Source organism: Pipistrellus kuhlii, unplaced genomic scaffold, assembly GCF_014108245.1.
Source record: "Pipistrellus kuhlii isolate mPipKuh1 unplaced genomic scaffold, mPipKuh1.p scaffold_m20_p_2, whole genome shotgun sequence".
In the NCBI taxonomy this organism is placed as follows: Eukaryota; Metazoa; Chordata; class Mammalia; order Chiroptera; family Vespertilionidae; genus Pipistrellus; species Pipistrellus kuhlii.
Genome location: NW_023425515.1, coordinates 53,383,446 through 53,404,210, shown reverse-complemented (window position 1 = coordinate 53,404,210; position 20,765 = coordinate 53,383,446). Strand labels below are relative to the sequence as shown.

At 51.6% G+C, this 20,765-nt stretch overlaps 1 protein-coding gene and 1 long non-coding RNA gene across 2 annotated transcripts; both read left to right on the top strand.

Annotated features, from left to right (window-relative positions):
* Positions 1 to 281: 281 nt before the first annotated feature.
* NR1I2 (nuclear receptor subfamily 1 group I member 2) lies at positions 282 to 20,060 on the top strand. The gene is made up of 9 exons (XM_036445473.2): positions 282 to 453; positions 12,128 to 12,346; positions 13,300 to 13,433; positions 15,676 to 15,860; positions 16,761 to 17,038; positions 17,473 to 17,615; positions 17,795 to 17,911; positions 18,347 to 18,452; positions 19,894 to 20,060. The coding sequence occupies exons 2-9, from the start codon at positions 12,315 to 12,317 to the stop codon at positions 20,036 to 20,038; spliced, it is 1,140 nt and encodes a 379-aa protein (XP_036301366.1). The 5' UTR covers positions 282 to 453; positions 12,128 to 12,314; the 3' UTR covers positions 20,039 to 20,060.
* Positions 20,061 to 20,182: 122 nt separating this feature from the next.
* LOC123652640 lies at positions 20,183 to 20,765 on the top strand. Its single transcript, XR_006742086.1, has 2 exons — positions 20,183 to 20,393; positions 20,426 to 20,765. It is a non-coding gene; the product is annotated as an uncharacterized LOC123652640 (long non-coding RNA).

Sequence of the window (20,765 nt, the reverse complement as noted above, 5' to 3'; positions counted from 1 at the left end):
GAAGCACAACATTTGCTCAGCACTAGGTAGACAAAGCAGATGCTAGCAAGGTTCCCGCCCTCCTCCTCGGAGTTTCTCAGTGAAGACCTGGGAGAGAGAAAAGCCCGGGCACGCAATGAGAGTGAATACGGTAATCTGTTCCTTTGCCTGGTTGGAGCGCTGGACTTGGGACTTAGGAGTGCCAGACGGGCCCACTGGGAGCCGCATCTGACCTGCCCTGAGATGTAGGTGAGAGAGGAGATTGGCTCACATCCTGGGGAAGACAACCTGGGACTGGGGCGAGGACGGGACACACTGCCCGACCTCACGGGAGCCGGAGCCGCAGGCTCTCCCCTGCGAGAAGCAAGGGACTAAGCGAATGGGGGCCTTGGGGTTCTGACTGACCCTTTGTTCCTGATCATTCAAAGTGGACCCCCAAGGAGAAGTCAGAGCAAAGAAGTTACTGCCAAGCAGGTATGGTTTTTGTTTCTTCCCCTTTTGCTGCCCCCGCCCCTCCCCCCCAGCCCCTCTCCATGCAAAAGGAGTGTGGGCTGTGCCCAGGCTGTGCCCAGGTGCCTTGCTCTCAGTGGCCTCTGCGTGCATCGTGTCAGAGGCCAGCACCCCAGCGGCCCTGCTGCTGTCCACAGGATGCAGGGGGCCACGAGGACAGTCACTCACTACTGAGTCCCATTCACGAGGCGCCCTGGCCCTGCGTTGGCCACTGAGAGACATAATCGCGGTGGCCACCTCAGGCGGGAGCTGCTGGGAGTCGCGCAAACAGTCAGGCCCTCGGTGTTGCGGAGCTGGAATCTCCTCACCCAGAAAATCCGCTGGGACTGGGAGCCGGGAACCCTTGGGCCCGGGCTCCCCTCGTCCTCTGGGTCTCCGTGGGCAGCTCTGGAACCAGCGCCGAGTTATGGCAGCATGAGCGTCGCAGGCCTCACAGCTCAGGGGGGGACCCTCAGACACTCTGCGCATCCTGGGGGCAGCGGTGGCTTGGACCCGCGAGCTTTGAGAGGAGCCTGCTCCCACTGACCTGAGCCTCTGTCTCTTGTGCTCGGCTCCCCTGAGTCCTCCTTCTCCCCACGTCACAGCCCGGCCTGCGACAGGCTGTGCCCAGGTGCCTTGCTCTCAATCGCCTCTGCGTTGGATGGTGAGGAGTCACCTCTGGGGTCACTGGACCTTGACTCAGTGGGTCGGCTGTGGCAGGACTGTCCCCTCCCACACGGAGAGTCATACCCTCTGCTGCTGGGAAGGCCAATGGTCACCAACAAGAGGGCCCCCTGGGCTGGGTGTTTGGTCTCTAATCAGAGTCTAAAATATTCTGAGCAAAGCCCAGCCAGTGTGGCCCAGTGGTTGAGCATCTGTGGACTTAGGAGCCAGGAGGTCACGGTTCATTCCTTGGTCAGGGCACACGCCTGGGTTTCAGGCTCGGCCGCCTACAGCCAGGCAATGATTCTTTCTCATCATTGATGTTTCTCTCCCTCCCCCTTCCTCTCTGAAACTATATATATATATATATATATATATATATATATACACATATACATATATATATATACATATATATATACACACACATATATAATTATTATAATTTATTATTTTTATTATTATTTTTTGTTTCCTGAACAAGGCCTCAGAGGCTAGTACTTATTTGTTTAGCTGGTTATTAGGAATGATAATTTTTCCGTACACCGAATTTTTTTTATTTAAAATGTTTTAGTTATATAGCAACTACTAATACAATGATATAAATACATATAAGATAAAAATAAAGTAAGTAAAAACATTAAAACATAATAAATAACTTAAGAAAACTTTAGTTTTATACATATCAAATTTTATTGCTCACTCATTAGGTATTATCTATAGTTGCTTTTGCTCTATAACAACAGAACTGAGTAGTTGCAAAAGAGACAGTGTAGCTACCAGAACCCAAAATACTAACTATCTGGCCCTTTAGAGAAAATGTTTGCCAACTCCTAGTCTCAAGCCATTCCTCTATCATGGAATAAACTAGAGGCCTGATGCACAAAATTTGTGCAAGAGTAGGCCTTCCTTCCGCCAGCGGCCTGCACCGGCTTCCCTCTGGCATCCGGGACCTGTGCTTCTCCTTGCAGAGGGAGGCCCCGCCCACCTGCCACAGCCTGCGGGCAGGTGTCCTGAGCCTCCCTCTGTGGGGCCATGGCCAAGTCTCTGACCAATCGCATCACACTCGCCTTGGCTGGTCTGGTGCCAGTGGGTGTCATAGTGTGGTCCTGGATGGTTGTCCAGATCATCATTCAGATGGTTGTTCCACTGTCCAACCATTCAATTGATTTTCATATTATGCTTTTATTAGAGGGAGGCCTGGGGCATGAAAACTTCATGCATTGGAAGAGGGACCCTCGGCCTGGCCTGCCCCTTCTCCCAGTCTGGGAGCCCTCAGGGGCAGGAGGCAACCCGGAAATCAGGGGAAGGCGATGTTCCCATCACAACTCTGCTGCTGCCACTGCTGGCAGTGCAAGCCTTGGCCGGCCCTGGTTACCTGAGCCTCGAGCAGCCCAGGGCAGCTGGGCAGCCGACATTCGAGGCTTGCCTGCACATTGGGCTGGCCCTGGGCGGCTGGGCAGCTGGGCAGCTGCATCAGGGTGTGAAGGAGTACTAACTAGCGTTCTCAGCTGGTGGGAGTATAAACTGGTGCAGACACTGTGCAGGGCAATTCGACAGTATTTAAAATTAAAATGCACACAACTCATGATGTAGCAATTCAATGTCTCAGCATATTCTCTAGAAAAACACTCGCACATGGGCACAAGAAGGCACATACAATGAGGTCATTGTAGCATTTTGGTAGGAGTGGAATCTTGGAAACAGCTTACATGCCTATGAATAGGGTAATGGCTAAATATTAGTAAAAGGATTGTACTGTGTGCAGTAACGTGTAGCAGTTAAAATTGAGATAGAGCTACAGACTGATCTGGACAGTCTCCATGTGGAATATGGATATGGAAAGTTTATTGAGTGGGAAAACAGAATGAGAATATGACATCTAGTTTATTAGTACATATAAGTATATTTGAAAGCAAATGAGACCATCTGGCAATAAATAAACCAAATGGATATATGAGTTACTTTAGAGGAGGATGGCAGGATGGCTAAGGAGAGTTCTGCTTTACCTGTACTGCTTTTTCATTCTTATAGGGAGCATGCCATAAGTTATAATTTTATAAAACTATTACCTAGTAACAATAGTTTAGTCAGCTCTGTGTTGCCTGTCATATCCTATAAAATCCTATCTAATAAAGAGGGAATATGCAAATTGGCATTCATGCCATCACAAAGATGGAGGGTCCCATAGCCACAAGATGGAGGCCTCCAGTCCCCTCAGCCTTGTCAGAGTCCCACAGTCCTTTCAGCCTATCCAGGGGGGCAGCAGGTGCACAGTGCAGCCAGACCCACCCTCAGCCCCCCAGCCACCCAGGGCCGGCCCAGGGTGCAGGCAAGCCTCAGATGTTTTTTTGTTTTTTTTTTTCTTAATACTAATTCTTTGATATACATATGCTAAATATTCTAAGTCTGTAATTTGTTTTTTAAACTTTGTTTACATTCTGCTTTTAGTCAATAGAAGTATTTGCTATTATTGTTATGCTGTTGTTATTATGATATAGTTGAAGTTACTCATTTTCTCCTTTATAAATTTTGCTCTTAGGATCTTATTGAAGAAAGAGCTATCTCAACTTCCAAGCTTCCAATGACATTTAGCATACTCTCCTCTAATACTTCTGTCATTTAAAAAATAGGTCATCAGTCTACCTGGAACTTATTTCTCTGAATTATCCCAATAGCCATTTATTGAAGTGTCTGTCCTTTGCCAACCCACTTCAAAAAATTTGAAATGCCAGATGACAGCTACTAGGAACTCTACCCATGCCCAAATTTTGTGCACTGGGCCTCTTGTATAATATATGTATAACAAGAATTTCTTTCCTCTCTAATCTTTACACAGTCTAATATATATTGGTCTTTCTTAGCCTCCCAACACAATGCTGAATAACAGCCATGAGAAAGATTAGTCTCAGGGCTGACATAGCTGTGTGGGTTGTACATGGCACAATTCTGGATGTACTATTTACATTGATATGCCTTAGGTATTCTTGTCATGCTCCTGATTTTCATCCATTTTTATTATATGCTGTGAACTCATATTTCTTGGAGACTTCTCTGCAGGATTCTCGGAGGCTGGGGTTGTATAAATGTCTGTGGGACTCTTCTTGCATACAGGGGCCTGTGGTGTGATATGAAGGGGACAACACTCAGGACTTGCTCTTCCATCTCTCGTACCTCCTGAACGTCTGTGAAACATTGAAATAGCAAACTAATGTCCAACTGAAAATTAAGATGAAGATACACATCTAAACCCCTATGTAATATAGGAAACCATCCTCCTGGGTCTCTATGAATTCCAAACAAGGAGTCCAACTACAAAACCGTAGGCAATCAGAGCCTTGCACAGGCATGTGAGAGACAGGGAGTTCAGTCAGCGGTCAGTGCACCCTGTTAAATATTGGGAGAGGGCACAGCGTGTACTTTAGAACTGGGCTGACCCTGATCCAGTCTAGGAATGAACTTTCCGACCCCTCGGAACTGATGATGGTGTCCTGGGAGACACAAAGGCCAACTTTCCTTTATGGCCCTGAAGGTAACAGCTGGCCGCTCGTGTTTTCGATAGCACCTGCTCTCCCAGGTCCCTCTGGGTCTTTCCCAGCCAGGACCAAGGAGGGGAGACTTTTGCTCACACTATTTGACCCACTTCAAAAAAAAATTAAAATATAGGACTTCATCTTATCCCCAGGAGTTTTGTGACAGAAATTTAATTGACATGGGACGTGCACAGTCGGAAGACTCGCAATAAAGGAAAAAGGAAAGACGTTCTGTCACTTAGAGCCTTCCTGATGTGGACACACATCAGAGCCCGGGTGTCTTCACGTGTGAAAGGGGAAATCAGAGCTGCCCCGCCCTGCTCAACATGGGATAGGCCTGCTCTGGCGACCTCGCAAGGAAATGATGATTTTGAAATCATTCTGTAAACATCAAAACCTGTGTAATGCGAGTTAATGAATTAACCAAGCTTCTCCCTTCATTAAACAAAGTCAACAGTTTTATAAGCTTCACTGTTGACTTCTAGAAATTCAATTCGAATGTAATTTCCCTTTACCTGCTTTGTTTCCTTTTCATCTTCTGAAATACATATTTATTAGGTCTAGTAATAATTAATGTAGTTTTCTAATACTTTTTTAAATCGAATTTATTTAAACAATACAACAAAATTTAATCAACAAAATTTAATAGTTGCCGTTGTTTTCTACTACTTGTGCCCAATGCTCAGGAAGCATTTTAATCCCTCTGTTGTAAAATTCTTGTGATTTTGATACAAAAAATTCGGTCAATGCATTTTTGAGGCATTCTTCATTATTAAATTTTTTTCCAAGAAGAAAGTTTTGCAAAGAACGAAACAAATGGTAATCAGGAGGGGCAATATCAGGAGAATATGCAGGTTGAGGGAGAACTTCCCATTCCAACTGGCGCAGTTTTTGAGCAGTGATTCTTGCAGTATGCAGTCATGCGTTATCGTGGTGAAGAATTACGCCCTTCCGATTAATCAGCGCGGGTTCTTTTTCTCTTAAAGCTTGGGCTAACCTTTCCAATTGGGCACTATACCCTGCACTTGTAATGGTTTGGTTAGATGGTAAAAGTTCATAATGAAGAATTCCTTTAAAATTCCACCAAACACACAACATCACTTTTTTCGCATGCAAGTCAGGCTTTGGCTTGGGCTGCAGAGCCTCATTTTTGTCCAACCATTGAGGCCGCCTTTTCAAATTAACATACAGCACCCATTTTTCATCTCCGGTAACAATTTGCTCTAAAAACGGCAAACGGTTTTGACGAGAGAGGAGCGAACTGCAAATTGTGACTCTTTGATTACGGTTGTTGTCGGTCAACTCATGAGGAACCCATTTTCCAAACTTTTGGACTTTGCCAAGTGCACGCAATTGATTGGAAATTGTTTTTTTGTGAACAATTTAAAGTTGTCGCAAGCTCTTGTTGGGTAATTTGAGGATTTTGCACCAAAAGAGCTTGAAGAGCTTCTTGATCAAAATTGGACACACGGCCTCGACCACTCTTGTCATCTAACAAAAAATTTCCCTCGCGAAATTTCTCAAACCAACGCTGGCATTTTCTGGCGCTAACTGCATCTTGACCAAGAGCACTACAGATGTTTTTTGCAGCCTCACTTGCTTTTCTTCCTAATTGGAACTCGTAAAGCATGCAGTGCCGAATATGCTCTTCATCCGCCATCTTCTTAGCCCTAGTTTTGCAACAGAAACCAAACTATTAAACACAAACTTTTTCAAGCAAAACTTGTTAATTACACTTCACACGTTCTGTAGATACCACGTGTTTGAAGGTTATGTCAATACAAGTCAACGCCAAGCAAGATTTTAAACGAATGTTTAAAAACGACATTAATTATTACTAGACCCGATAGTATATCAATATAGAAGTTCTGCTACACACACAGACACATATATGGATATGTTTGTAGATATATACATATAATAAAATACAATATGTATATTATGCATATCCTTGTAAAACAAATATAAAACATGCGGGCACATATTATAATCCTGTTGTATCCAATAGTTTCTATCACTAAAACCATTATTTTCTACCATTTTCCCCCCTTTCACTTAGACCCTTTGTTGCTTCAACTCAAAATTGCCCACTCTCTCCTCCCCCTAATCTCAGTGGCCTGGGTCCAAAGCCTTTTGATTTAACCCATTTGAGAATCAAATGTTACCTGCCTCTCCCCTGCACACCCCTTTCCTGGGAAGGGCTGTCTCTGTCACCCCCAGGTGTATATTGACTTTCAACAACAATTTGTGATGCCAGTCATTTCACATGCCTGTGTGATCACTGTATTTCGCAAATCCTGAAGATGTTTCTATGGCCTGCCCGCCCTCGGTCATCTCCCTCACAACCTTTTTATGTGCAGCCGTTTCCCTGATGGGTGGCTGGATTCTCAGATCCTTGCTACTCCAAGTGCGCCCTCTGGGCCACAGCGTCAGCACCTGCTGGAAAGGCAGGAGCTCAGCCCAGCCCAGACCTGGGGACTGACTGCAATGTGCGTCTGACCAGCCCCAGATGACTTGTGTGCACAGTCCAGTTGGAGAATCCCTGTCTCTGTGCCCACAGCCGTGGGAATTCTGAAGCAGACATAGGGGAAGGAAGGCAGCAGTCAACCATTGCCACGGACACAGCCTCACAGAAATTCAATTGTGGCTAAAAACTGAAGTCAAGCCGAAACCAGTTTGGCTCAGTGGTAGAGCATCCGTCTGTGGACTGAAAGGTCCCGGGTTCGATTCTGGTCAAGCGCATATACCTTAGTTGAAGGCACATCCCGGTAGGGGGTGTGCAAGAGGCAGCGTGGCGATGTTTTTCTCTCATCAACGTTTCTAGCTCTCTGTCTCTCTCCCTTCCTCTCTGTACAAAATCAATAAAATATATTAAAAAAAACAAACACTGAGGTCAAGTGGGATCAAATACAGCTTCACTGGCCTGGTCACCAGGTTACTCCTCACAGAACTGCTTCTCACCGCTGTTGCTGCTTTCCTCTCTGCCTCGGCTCCGGCTCTCCCACCCCACGTCCCACCCTTGCTCCATGGGTGTGAGACCTCCTGGGCGAGGCCAGGCAGGAACCTGTGGGCACTCACAGCACTAACACTTTAGCTTCTCTTTTAGTATTCTTTAAATACCCTATCAACATTTATTTAGTTACAAGTAATTATTTTTTTAAATTCTGGTAAAATAGCACATGACATTGTACACTTAAACCATTTTTATGTGTACTATTCAGTAATGTTATGTATACTTACATTGTTGTGCAACTGGTATCCAATTTTTTTATATCTCTACTAGTGCCTGGCCTGCACCCTCTAGCAATCTGGGACCTCTCGGGAGATGCCTGCCTGCCTGATTGCCCCTAATCACCTCTGTCTGCCTGCCTGATCACTCCTAACTGCCCCTGCCTCAGCCCCCGCCACCACAGCTTCGTCTGGGATGACGTCTGGAAAGTTTTTCCGGCTGTCCAGGCTAATTAGCATATTATGCTTTTATTATTATAGATACCATGGAGAGGGAAGTAACAGCTTTTTCTATCATGCTAAAAATTAAAGCTTATTTGATGTATATCTTTGCAAAACCTCAGGTCTCACTTTACAATTCTCTTCTGGCCAAAGTTCACTCTTCTCTCCTCAGAGCTGCCAGAGGGAAAAGTAGGTTCAATCCTTGCCACTCAATCAAGATGACAGAGTTAGCAGAGTGGCGAGAGGCAGGGCAGGGTCAATGGCAGTACATGGTTAAGGGCAAGGCCAACAACCTGCCCTGCAGATCAGCGGGAGGGCCTCTCTGAAGACTTGTTTGTTTGTTTTTTAAATATTGTCTAAAGTTTTACATATGTCTCCTTTTTCCCCAATTGATCCCCCCCTCAGCCATTCCCACCCCGGGCAAGCCCCCACTGCCCAGTGTCTGTGTCCATTGGTTATGCTAATATGCGTGCATACAAGTCCTTTGGTTGCTCTTTAACTCCTCCTTCCCTATCATTTGTCTCTAGATCAATCTATTTTTGCTCATCAAATTATGTTGATCATTATATCCCACAGATGAGTAAGATCATGTGATATTTATCTTTCTCCGACTGGCTTATTTTGCTTAGCATAATGCTCTCCAGTTCCACCCATGCTGCTGCAAATGGTAAAAGACTTCTTGTTTTGCCACTTTCATCAGGCATTTGGGCCTGACGTCAATAATCAAACATAACTCAGAGTCTGAGCAGGAAAGGCTGTGCTGCTGGTCTGAGCGGGCACCTCCCCTGGAGACTCCAGCGGCTCATGAGGCTGAGTGAACAGGCACAACAGAACCCTGGCAGAGATGGATTTACATGATCGAAGCCTAGGCTCTGGGCCCCTCCCTTACACAGGCTGCTTCCCAGGGTCATACGCTTTTATAAAATATTAAAAAGCACGATAGTTAACCACAGTGGGTTTTAGATTAATTTTTACTTCCACTGTCAAGTTGTGGTGGGATGTCCGTGGGCAACTGGGCATCAGGCTAAAGGTAGCTAAGCTGGAGGTGCATTGAGCTTGTGTGTTTCCAGATGCTTGCAGTTACTTTCATGTAGAGCTCATTCCCGCCAGCCATCCCATGTAGAAATGGGCCCCAAGAAGGCACACTCCTCCTGGTCACCTGCCGTCATGACAGGGAGACAAGGAGCCCGAGGGGCCTCACAGCATCAGCACACCCTGAGGTGTCCAGGCTGAAGGAGGGGAACGTGTGGAGCCAGAAGTCAATCTATGGAATATTCTTCCAGATAAGAAGACTCATGCGAAAGCATCTTGGTAGAGGTGAGCTGCTTGCCAACAATCCTCAACAATTGTGAAGATGAAATTTTTCTCTTTATCACAATAAAATGCAAAACATGTTTAAAAATACGTTTTTGTTTTTTTTTTTTTAATTGATTTCAGAGAGAGAAAGGGAGAGAGAGAGAAACACCAAACATCACCGATCGGCTGCCTCCTGCAAGTGCCCTCCTAGGGATCAAGCCCTGACCAGGAATGGAATCGTGACCTCCTGGTTCAAGGGTTAAAGCTTAACCATTGAGCCACACCAATGGGGCTAAAAAAATAAAATAAATGCTAGAAGGAAGATTTTATCTATCTGTTCTTTATATGACATTTACAAAATCATACCACACACGTGGTGGCTTAAACAATACAAAATTCAGTGTCTTGCAGTTCTGGATGTTCGCAGTCCAAAGCCAGTGTCCCTGGGGTAAACTCGGAGTGTTGCCAGGCTGGCTCCTTGGAGGCTCTGGGGGAATCTGCTCCCAGGGTTTTCCAGTGCCTAGCTGCCACCCAGCACAGCGAGGGCAGGAGTCGCCTCAGGTCAGCACAGCCTAACTGGTCATGAAATTCATACAAAACTGACCTGGCTGGCACACACCAGTCACCTAGTCATTGCCATTGTCCTGCCCACCAGGCACCATTCTCTAAGGAGGACTGATGTAAGCGTGGGACAGGATCAGAATTGGGGGTGTCAGTTGGCATCCCCCAACCCAGTTCAGATCTATTGCTAGCTGAACCCCATCTGTGTGAACCCTTAACATGACCCGTGTGATCAGAGCCCACTCAGGGTCCGGTTTCTGGAGGAGGCAGCACTCTAAAATGAGGAGAGAGACTAGAAAAGAGTTCATTTGGGACAAATGGGGAGCCAGGCGGGAGTGAACCTCTAGTGGGAAGACTCTCTAGGCTCTGGCCTTGCTATCCCTTTTATTGAGGCTGTTATGGGATACACCCAGTACCCTTAAGCAGCTTTGGGAAACACCCAGAGCCCTTATGCAGGTAATAAGCCGGATTATCGTATCAGTAAGGATTTACATGATTACAAGATGGGGAAGTTGCCTCAGTTACCATTGTCTCAATTAGATAGGGAGTGGTTGGCTCTGACCTTTCAGAGCTTCAAGGTTGACCAGCCTCTTTCTATCAATATTAGTGAGACAATGATTGGTTTCCGGCACCATCTGTTTCCATTATTTCTTGCCATGCAACAAGCCTCCCCAAAACTTACAGGATTACAACTGCCATCATTTTATTTTCTTCACAATTCTGTGTGTTGACAGGGCCCTGTTGGGAGTTCTTCCGCTCCACATGGCATCAGATGGATGCTTTCCTGGGCTGGGATGTCCCAGAAGGCTCCATCACATGTCCTGAGCTCGGCGGGGGGTGAGGAGGGGGAGGGCCATGGCTGGGAGCCTGGGCAGCTGGGTCTCTCCCATGTGTGTCATCTCAGGGCTCTCTCTCTCCACATGGCCTCATTGTGTGGTCCCCCCAGCAGGGTAGCCAGACGTTCTCACATGGTGATGTCGGGCTCCCCAAAGGGGAGAAGCAGAAGCTCCAGGCCTTGTTATGATTCAGGCCTGGGAATGACACTGTTATTTCCCCACATTCTATTGCTTCAAGCAAGTCCAAGATCATCCCAGACTCATCCTGGAAGAGGACTGCATGAGGGTGAGGCTCGGGACGTGAGGTTTATTGGGGACCATCTTTGGAGAATGTCAGAGTTCTCTACCTGGAGCTTCATAATATGAAAGAATGGACTATGGAAATTATTTAACAGAAAACTTATAGGCAAAACTAAGTAAAAGTCGTTCCAATATTAGAGAGTGGGATTCTGTCATTAATTCTAGTGCCTCCTTATTAAAGAATTGGGGAATGTTTAATTAGACACAGTTTAAGTAGATGTCTCTCTTCAGTCTCTTTAGAGACATTTTTGAAAAAATATTTTTATTGATTTCAGAGAGGAAAAGAGAGGGATAGAGAGATAGAAACATCAACGATGAGAGAAAACCATTGATCAGCTGCCTCCTGCACGCACTATACTGGGGACCCAGCCCACAACCTGGGCATGTGCCCTGACTGGGAATCAAATCGTGGACTCCTGGTTCATAGATCTACGCTCAACCCAGCTAAGCCGGCTGGGCTAGACACATTCCTTATCTTCTTGGTGTGTGCCATCTACTGAGCTTCCATGATTCACACATCTTGTAATTATGCACCACTTCCCTTCTAGGGACCAGGATTTATATTGATCACAGTGGGAGTGTCATCTTACTTTTCCTTTGTCCACAGTTGACCATTTATGTGCAGAATGTCTGCCAACCATCTTCGTAGCCCCAGATTCTGCTCTTCCTAGTGGCTCCTGACTGAAGCTGAAAAAGGAAGGCAGGTTGTTTTCCTCTAATGTGCACTCTGAAACAATGCCTTGTGTATAAAATGTCCTTTCCTGTGACAGTCTCTGCTTGTGGAACACTCTCTGTGACTGAGTAGTTGGGGTTTTTTGTGTTTTTTTTTTTTTTTGAGTAGGCCCTGGATTTCTGCCATGGAAATGACCTCCAGCTTTCGTAGATGGTTACCTCTCTCTTTATAGCAACCCCACCCACCCCCTTTCTCCCTCGACAGGCCAGCTCTTGAGTCCCCAGTGGGGACAGCCTCAGCCCATTCCTGTCCAGTCCTTTCCTGACCTGAGGCTGTTTTACTCCTAGTCCCAGAGGGCCGGAAGCCAACCTGGAGGTGAGACCTGGAGAAAGCTGGAACCACGATGACCCTGAGCACTGCCGCGAAGCAGACTCCACTCCGGGAAGGCCCGCCGCCAACGGCGAGGCAGGGGGCGGGGAGCCCCACATCTGCCGTGTATGTGGGGACAAGGCCACTGGGTATCACTTCAATGTCATGACGTGTGAAGGATGCAAGGGCTTCTTCAGGTAGAGTACCCTGCACCTTCCCCACCGGCCACCCTGACCCCTTGGGCCCCATCCTACTGGGGCTCTGCGTTAGCCCACTGGGCCCCCGGGCTGCCGCTTGCCCGTCTCCCAGGTTCAGAGTGTGGGCCGGGGCCATCCGGAGGCCTCCTCATTAGTCTCAGGAGAGCCATGTGCATCTCAGAGGAATCCTTCGTCTTCCGTCTTCCTTCCTGAGAAAGGTCTCCTTCTACTAAGACACCCCTTTGTTTCTCCATACCTTCTGAGTAAAATAGAAATTCAGCCTGTAAAAGAGGAAAGGGTGTGAACATCCCAAATGCAAGTGTTCAAATCAGTCTTAGAGAGCGGTTGTGAAGGAAGAACAGCATAAAATAAATGAAGAATGTGATAGAAAGCTCACCTAGAAACAGGCAAATAGTCCAACAATTAAAAGACTGAAAAGTCCCAGCACAGCAAGCCCGGCCCACACAGAAGGGCTCAGCTTGTCCAGCAGAAGAAAGAGAAGGGCGAAGCTCAGTGCAGGGCTCAGACCAGGAGGGGAAGCGGACCAGGAAGGGAGGGGTGGGCGTGTGTGTGTGTGTGTGTGTGGGTGGGGGAGACAGGGAGGAAGGATTGTGAGGGAGCTCCGTTGGCCCCTGTGGAGGGCAGGGCATGCTGAGAGCAGCTCCCACCCGGGGGGTCACCCTTGGGAGCCTCGGGCATTCTTCGGGCGGAAGCTTGACTTCCTGGAGGCCGGACAGACGAATGGAAACAAACCCTAGAGCCAGGGCCCAGGCACCCAGACATGGCAGGGGCGGGGCCCTCCACACCTCCGACCTCAGGGAAGATGGGAGCCCCCTCTTTTCCTGTGAGCCCCACCTGTCTCAAGGGACAGGCAGGCCCACAGAGGTGACAGAAGGGCAGGGAGAGGGAGGTGCGGCCTGTCCCCCGCCCACCACTGCCCCTTGTCCGCACAGGAGGGCCATGAAACGCAACGTGCGGCTGCGGTGCCCCTTCCGGAAGGGCACCTGTGTGATCACCCAGAAGACCCGGCGGCAGTGCCAGGCCTGCCGCCTGCGCAAGTGCCTGGAGAGCGGCATGAGGAAGGAGAGTGAGTGGCGGGGGTGCCGGGCGGGCTGGGGCCTCGGGTGTGTGTATGCCCACGGGCACCACGGAGGCGTGTGCCCGCGCATGGGTCCCTGGGCAGCTCGTGGCCTGTGAGCGGCGGGCAGGCACACGGAGCGGGGCTTGCAGCCCATCTGCCCGCACCACGGCCCTCCCGGGACAGGACAGATGGGGGCACCTCTGCCCTCTCCGCTGGGTGGGTGGGCGTCTCCGGCCAGAGTCATGCCCTTCTCTCCCCTCAGTGCCCTTGTGACTCTTGGTCCCCTTTGTAATTGCCCTTGTGGCGTTTTAGGCAAATCGAGGGAGGCGAACTCGGGAGAGGGAAGCCGGAGGCTCCTTGGGAAGTGCTTGGGTTGGCATTTCTTTTTTTCTTTTTTTTAATATATTTTATTGATTTTGTACAGAGAGGAAGGGAGAGAGATAGTTAGAAACATCGATGAGAGAGAGTCATCGATCAGTTGCCTCTTGCACACTCCCCACTGGGGATGTGCCCGCAACCAAGGTACATGCCCTTGACTGGAATAGAACCCGGGACCTTTCAGTCCCCAAGCCAACGCTCTATCCATTGAGTGGGTTGGCATTTCTTGCTAAGCAGCAGCCCCAGCTTTCCAAGGGCTTGGAGGCCCGGAGAACCTGGGCGACTCTGAGGAGTCTTATCGGTATCGAATGCAGTAGACAGCAATACATGCCACCCGGCGCCGGTTACTGAACACTTACCGCATTCCAGGGAGTGTAGGGGTGAATATATAGGGGCGGGCAAAAGTAGGGTTACAGTTTGAGTATAGAAAACAGAGTTTATTCTTCTATTATTTATTTATTTAAATATTTTTTATTGATCTCAGAGAGGAAGGGTAAGGGAGGGAAAGAGTGGGGGTGAGAATCATCAATGATGAGAGAGAGTCATTGATTGGCTGCTTCCTGCACACCCCACACTGGGGATTGAGCCTGCAACCTGGGCATGTGCCCTGACCAGGAATCAAACCATGACCTCCTGGTTCATAGGTCAATGCTCAACCACTGAGCCACACCAGCCAGGCTATCATTTATTTATTATTCTATCATTCATACAACTGCAAACCTACTTTTGCCCACCCTCTTCTCTCTATCTATACACTGAGTGGCCAGATTATTATGATGATCTCTGAGGCCCGGTGCATGAATTTGTGCATGGGTGGGGTCCGACCAGCCTGGCCAGAGGGAAGGGGACATGGGCAGTTGGGCAGCCAGCCTGCTGGTTGAACTCTGGTCAGGGGGACAATTTGCATATTAGCCTTTTATTATATAGGATTTACACTGAGTGGCCAGATTATTATGCATTCAGAGATCATAATAATCTGGCCACTCAGTATATATTCATATAGACCAGTGTTTCCCAAAGTGTGTTACGCATACCCCCAGGGGTACGGGAAGAGTTTGGTGGGGGTACACGTTACACCGGAGTTTGGTGGGGATATGCACTGCACCGAGCTTAGCTGCACCTAATTCTACGTTCTCATGAGTACGAGGGGTACTCAGCATTACAAAAACTATAGAAGGGATACACATATGTCAAAAGATTGGGAAACACTGATATAGATGTATACATGTCGATGTATACATATGTGTGTGTATGTAGCTCCTACATACATAACCAGGAGGCACCTCCCATGCAATGAGCTACAGTAGGAGGTGAGCACCGCCACTCCAGATTACAAAGAAGAAAACTGAAGGCAGGAGGGGTTAAGGAGTTTACTCAAGGTCACTGATGTCACCAAACCCAGCTGTCACCAAACCCAGCTGTCACCAAACCCAGCTGTCACCAAACCCAGCTGTCACTCAAACCCAGCTGCCACCAAACCCAGCTGTCACCAAACCCAGCTGTCACCAAACCCAACTATCATCAAACCCAGCTGTCACCAAACCCAGCTACCACCAAACCCAGCTACCACCAAACCCAGCTGTCACCAAACCCAGCTGTCACCAAACCCAGCTGTCACCAAACCTAGTACCTTTTGGTTCTGAAGCCAAGCACTTCCCTCTGTTCCACAAAGTTGTCACAAACCCCGCAGTCGTGGGCAGCACACCGGCCGCACCTCATCCCTTTGTCCTCCCCCAAGTGTTTCTCCAGAGGAGCCATTGCCCTCACGAGTCTGGGTTTCCCGCCAGCAGCTCTTCCCCTGCTGCTGCCTGGGCGGGCGAGGCGGCCTCGCTCCCGCAGGCAGCTGAGCCTGCCCTGGCTGTCCCTGCAGTGATCATGTCGGACGCAGCCGTGGAGCAGAGACGGGCCTTGATCAGGAAGAAGCGAGAACAGATTGGGACGCAGCCCCTGGGAGCCAAGGGCCTGACAGCAGAGCAGTGGGCGATGATCCGGGAGCTGATGGACGCTCAGATGAAAACCTTTGACACCACCTTCGCCCATTTCAAGAACTTCCGGGTATGAGGCTTTACACGTGGCTCAGTGGCTATGCCGGCTCCTCCAAACCCCAATCACATTCCCAGAAATCCCCCAAACTGGCCCCTGCAGCCAGCAGCAGCCCCCGGGGGGCTTGTTAGTTGGGAATGCAAGTTCTCAGATGCCCCCAGGCTCCAATTCAGACACTGGAGGCTGGGCACACAGCCTGTATTTTGACAAGACCCCCAGGGGTTCCAACATATGCTCGGTTTGAGAACCTTTGCTTCCTCCTTCTGCAGCAGGTGGGAACCGGGCCTGAGCCATCAGTGGAGTCTCAGAAGCTGAGCTGTCCGGGGATTGCTGGGGTTCAGGGCTTAATGAAAACAGGGCCGGGCCTGCAGGAGGTCTGACATCTGTGAACTGGTTTTACTGATTCCAGAAACATTAGTGACCTCAGCGCCGTCAGCCACGTTTCAGCTCTGCACCCTCTCCCCTTCGATGCTCACAGTGTCCCGGGAGACTGCTTGGCTCGGGAAACCGGGAGCCGGGGCCCCCAGGAGCCTGTCCCTTCCATCTGTAGACCCTTCCCTGGGTCTCCCAACTATAAGGGCGGGGGATGCTTGGGGCACAGCTAAGGAATTGGCCCTGTCACCTCCCCAGGGGCAGGAAGTAAACCCATGTCTGATGGGGCAGGGATGTGAGGGACATCATTTCACAGATCCAGAAAGTGCACCACCTGATGGGAGACCAGGGAGAAGCAGCAAGCGCTGTGTGTGTGTGTGTGTGTGTGTGTGTGTGTGTGTGCGCGCGCACACACACATGCTTCTGCCTTCATCCTCTCAAGCCTGCCGCTGTGGGTGCCCATCTGGGGCCTGTGTGGGACCCTGTTGGGGAGAATCCATGCTGTCTCCCTCTCCTCTCTCCGCCTCCTCTCGGTCCCAGCTGCCGGAGGTGCTCAGCAGTGGCCACGAGCTCCCAGGCTCTCCGCAGGCTCCACTCGGGGAAGAAGCTACCAAGTGGAGCAAGATCCGAGAAGACCTGTCCTCCCTGAAGGTGGTGTCCCTGCAGCTGCGGGGGGAGGACGGCAGCGTCTGGAACTACAAGCCCCCGGCCGAGGGCAGCGGGAAGGAGATCTTCTCCCTGCTGCCTCACATGGCCGACATGTCCACCTACATGTTCAAAGGCATCATCAACTTCGCCAAGGTCATCTCCCACTTCAGGTGGGACGCGGGGACTGGGCGGGGGGTGGGCATGGGAAGGAGCAGACAATGGCCGGTGGGTTCAAAGGCTCTGGGATAAGTGGGGAAACCGAGGCAGGAAGTATGAGGCCAGGGACCAGAAGCCAAGGCGTCGGCTGTGGGTCAGCGGCTGTGCAGGGAGTTGGAGGGGAGGGGGCTAGGCTGGAAGGGACGCCAAGCCCCATCTTCCCGTGGGGAGTCCCTGAGGTAGGGGAGGCCGGAGGAAGGGGCGGGAGAGGTGACCTGCTTGGCTGGGTCGTGAGGGGCAGAGGTTGGAGAAAACCAAAGCAACTGGAGTCATCCTCACGGTAGGAGCCCATCCCCCCTGCCCTCTCCCCCGATCTCTGGATTGTGGGAGAGGGGCTGGCCAGGGGCGGCTCCCCTCCCAGCCTCCCCCCCACCCTCCCCGCTGCCAGGGACCTGCCCATGGAGGACCAGATCTCGCTGCTGAAGGGCGCCGCCTTTGAGCTGTACCAGCTGAGGTTCAACACGGTGTTCAACGCGGAGACGGGCACCTGGGAGTGCGGCCGGCTGTCCTACTGCCTGGAAGGCCCCGCAGGTGCCCAGAGCCGCCCGCCTGCCCCGGGCGGAGGGAGGGGACCGGCCGGGAGGAGAGAGGAGCGGAGCCAGGATGTGCGTGTCCTGGGCCCGCGGGGCAGAAGGCCGCGGGGCAGAAGGCCTCGGTGAGGGAGGCCTGGGCTGGGCCCTCACGCCGCACCCACCCCCACCCACCCACAGGGGGCTTCCAGCAGCTCCTGCTGGAGCCCATGCTCAAGTTCCACTACATGCTGAAGGAGCTGCGGCTGCGCGAGGAGGAGTACGTGCTCATGCAGGCCATCTCCCTCTTCTCCCCAGGTGGGGCCCCACGGCCGCCGGCCCCCCTGCCCCCAGGCCTGCTCCCACCCCCTCAGCTCTTAGCTCCCCCCACTCCCTGCTCTCTCATCCTTGCCCCTCCCCTCCCCTCTCTCTCCTCCCCTCCCTTCCCCTCTCTTCCCCTCCCCTCCCCTCCCCTCCCCAGGTAAGGTCCTACCCGGTGGCTTTGCCCCTCTCACTGCCCAGCCAGGGTAGGGCCCTGCTGGTTTCTCCTGAGCCTTCCCTCGGGGTGGGATGGGGATAGCGGTAGGGGTAGGGGTAGGGGTGGGGGATGTGTGATGCCAGTCCTCCTGGCGCTCCCCTCAGTTCCCTGCCCGGGGTCTCTGCTCGGGGGAAGATGCTGCCAGGCAATGCGCCCTCCCTGGGCTGGGAGCTTTGCCCATGGCCGCGCTGGCACACACCGTTCCCTCCGCACAGACCGCCCCGGGGTGGTGCAGCGCAGCGTGGTGGACCAGCTGCAGGAGCGCTTCGCCATCGCCCTGAAGGCCTACATCGAGCACCACCGCCCGCAGCCCGGCCACCGGTGAGCAGCACGCCGGGCGGGGTGAGGGGTGCCCCCCTGCCTGCCAGGCCCCTGTCCTGGTCTTCTGGGAGAGACGGCTGGAGGTTCTCTGGGGCAGGCTCTGAGGGCCAGGGCTTTGGGGCCCTGAACTGGGACCTCCACGGAGGTCTCCTGACCAGTCAGCCTGGGCTCCAGCCCCACGCCCGGGACCTTGCTGCTGAGGCCCAGCTCCCGTCTGCCCCGGCCTTCCCTTCCGTGGTTGGCACAGCCAGGCAGTCTCCTGAGGCTCCACAGGCCCTCTCTCTCTCTCTCTCTCTCAACACATTTTATTGAATTTTTACAGAGAGGAAGAGAGAGGGATAGATCAGCTGCCTCTTGCACACCCCCTACTGGTGATGTGCCCACAACCGAGGTACATACCCTTGACTGGAATCGAACCCAGGACCTTTCAGTCCGCAGGCCAACGTTCTATCCACTGAGCCAAACTAGTTTCGGTAGCGTCTCTAGCAATAGCCAGCAATGACCACCTGGTAAGAAAGATATGACAATAACAACGGTAACAGTACACCTATAATAGCTGTCACGTACTGGGAAGTGCCAGCCCCCCTGCCAAGCCGTTTACAGGAACGATCACTGTTCGTCATGAAAACAGGCCCACCCAGTGGTGCCACCGCCCTCCTGCAGGGACGGAGGCGCAGGTGGGGCTGGCAGTGGCCCAAGTCCACAGCCCACCCTCTGAGCACTGCCTGACGCCTCCCAGAAAAAGGACAAGCAAACCAGGCGGGAAATCCTTAGTCTGTTCTCTGCCACCCACGGGAGGAAGGCTCCTAGGGCTTGGCCAGACAGCGGTTTCCACCCTTCCTGGGGCCTCAGCGGCCCACAGGCTCCAGCCATGAGGCCGAAGGCCAGCAGGTGTACACTGGTGTCAGCGTATGCCCGCCTCTGCTTGGCCTGCCCCGGCTTTCTGTGGAGCTCAGGATCTCGGGGTGTTGCAGTGGCTGTGTCTTCATTTGCTCAGTCCTCCCCTGTGCGGGACTAGGAGGCATCCTGGGGAAACGGAGGCACGAGATCCCAGACTGGATCCGGAAGGGATCGCTGCTTGCAACCCCTGCTTCCATAGCCCCTGCACTCGATCCTCACCCCAGCCATTAGCCGACGCAGGGACTTCCCCACAAATGGGCCTGTGCACTTGGTGCCTGAAATACCTGCGTGTTCCCACGGGTATCTCCCGTACACAGAGATGCCGATGGGGGTACAGCACCTCCAGTCCCCCAGGCTGCCCCACCTTCTCGCCCACGGGCTGAAAGTCAAGCTTACGTAATTCAACGGAGCCTTTCCCTGGGCTGACGCCAAACGTTCTGAGATGAAGACCCCCAAGCTTGGGCGACTTCAGGGTGGTCCCGGGGCAGTAGGTGGGGCCAGGATGGGCCGCACCCCAACCCCCCCTCTGGCCGGCCCGCAGGTTCCTGTTCCTGAAGATCATGGCCAGGCTCACCGAGCTCCGCAGCATCAACGCCCAGCACACCCAGCGGCTGCTGCGCATCCACGACATCCACCCCTTCGCCACGCCCCTCATGCAGGAGCTGTTCAGCATCTCGGACGCCTGAGGAGCTGCACCGGGGGTTGGACAGATGGGCACCGCCGACAGCTGACCAGGCCCCGCAGGTCCTGCCTCCTCGGGGAACTCGGGACAGCTCTGACGGAGCTGGCTAGAGGTCCCCCGGAAGGGGACAGGGACCCTCAGCCTGACAGTGCCAGGCCTGCTTGCACCTGCTGATAGCATGAGCAATTGGGCCTGGTGCCAGCAGTGGGTGCAAGTGGTGGCTACTGCCCTGATCACCCCTCAGGAGCAGGAGGAAGTAGAGAAGCCCCCAGGGGCGATTAGGGCCTGCAGCTGCTGCTTGCACCATCTGATGGTGCTGAGTGATCTGGACTGGCACCAGGCACCGGCAGTGGGTGCAGGTGCAGGTGCCCGGCGGGACCACACTGCGCAGGAGCAAATAATTTTCAGTAAACACTAGAAGCTCACCCCGATGACAGCGACCAGCACCCCTGCTCACATGCTCGTCCATCCCGCCACAGCCAACGCCCGCCATATTCCGCATACGCCCCCTGGTGGTCAGTGCACATCATAGCGGCTGGTTGTTTGGTTGTCCCACTGTTTGGTCTGTTTGTATATGAGCCTTTTATTATATAGGATTGCCTTTTACATATCTGAAGACGGTTGGTGAAAGAATATAAAAATGCATTAACTTGGCTTCCTCATAAAATGATTGCTCCATATAAAAATTTAATATATTTATACTATAATTAAAAATGTAGTAATTGAAATAA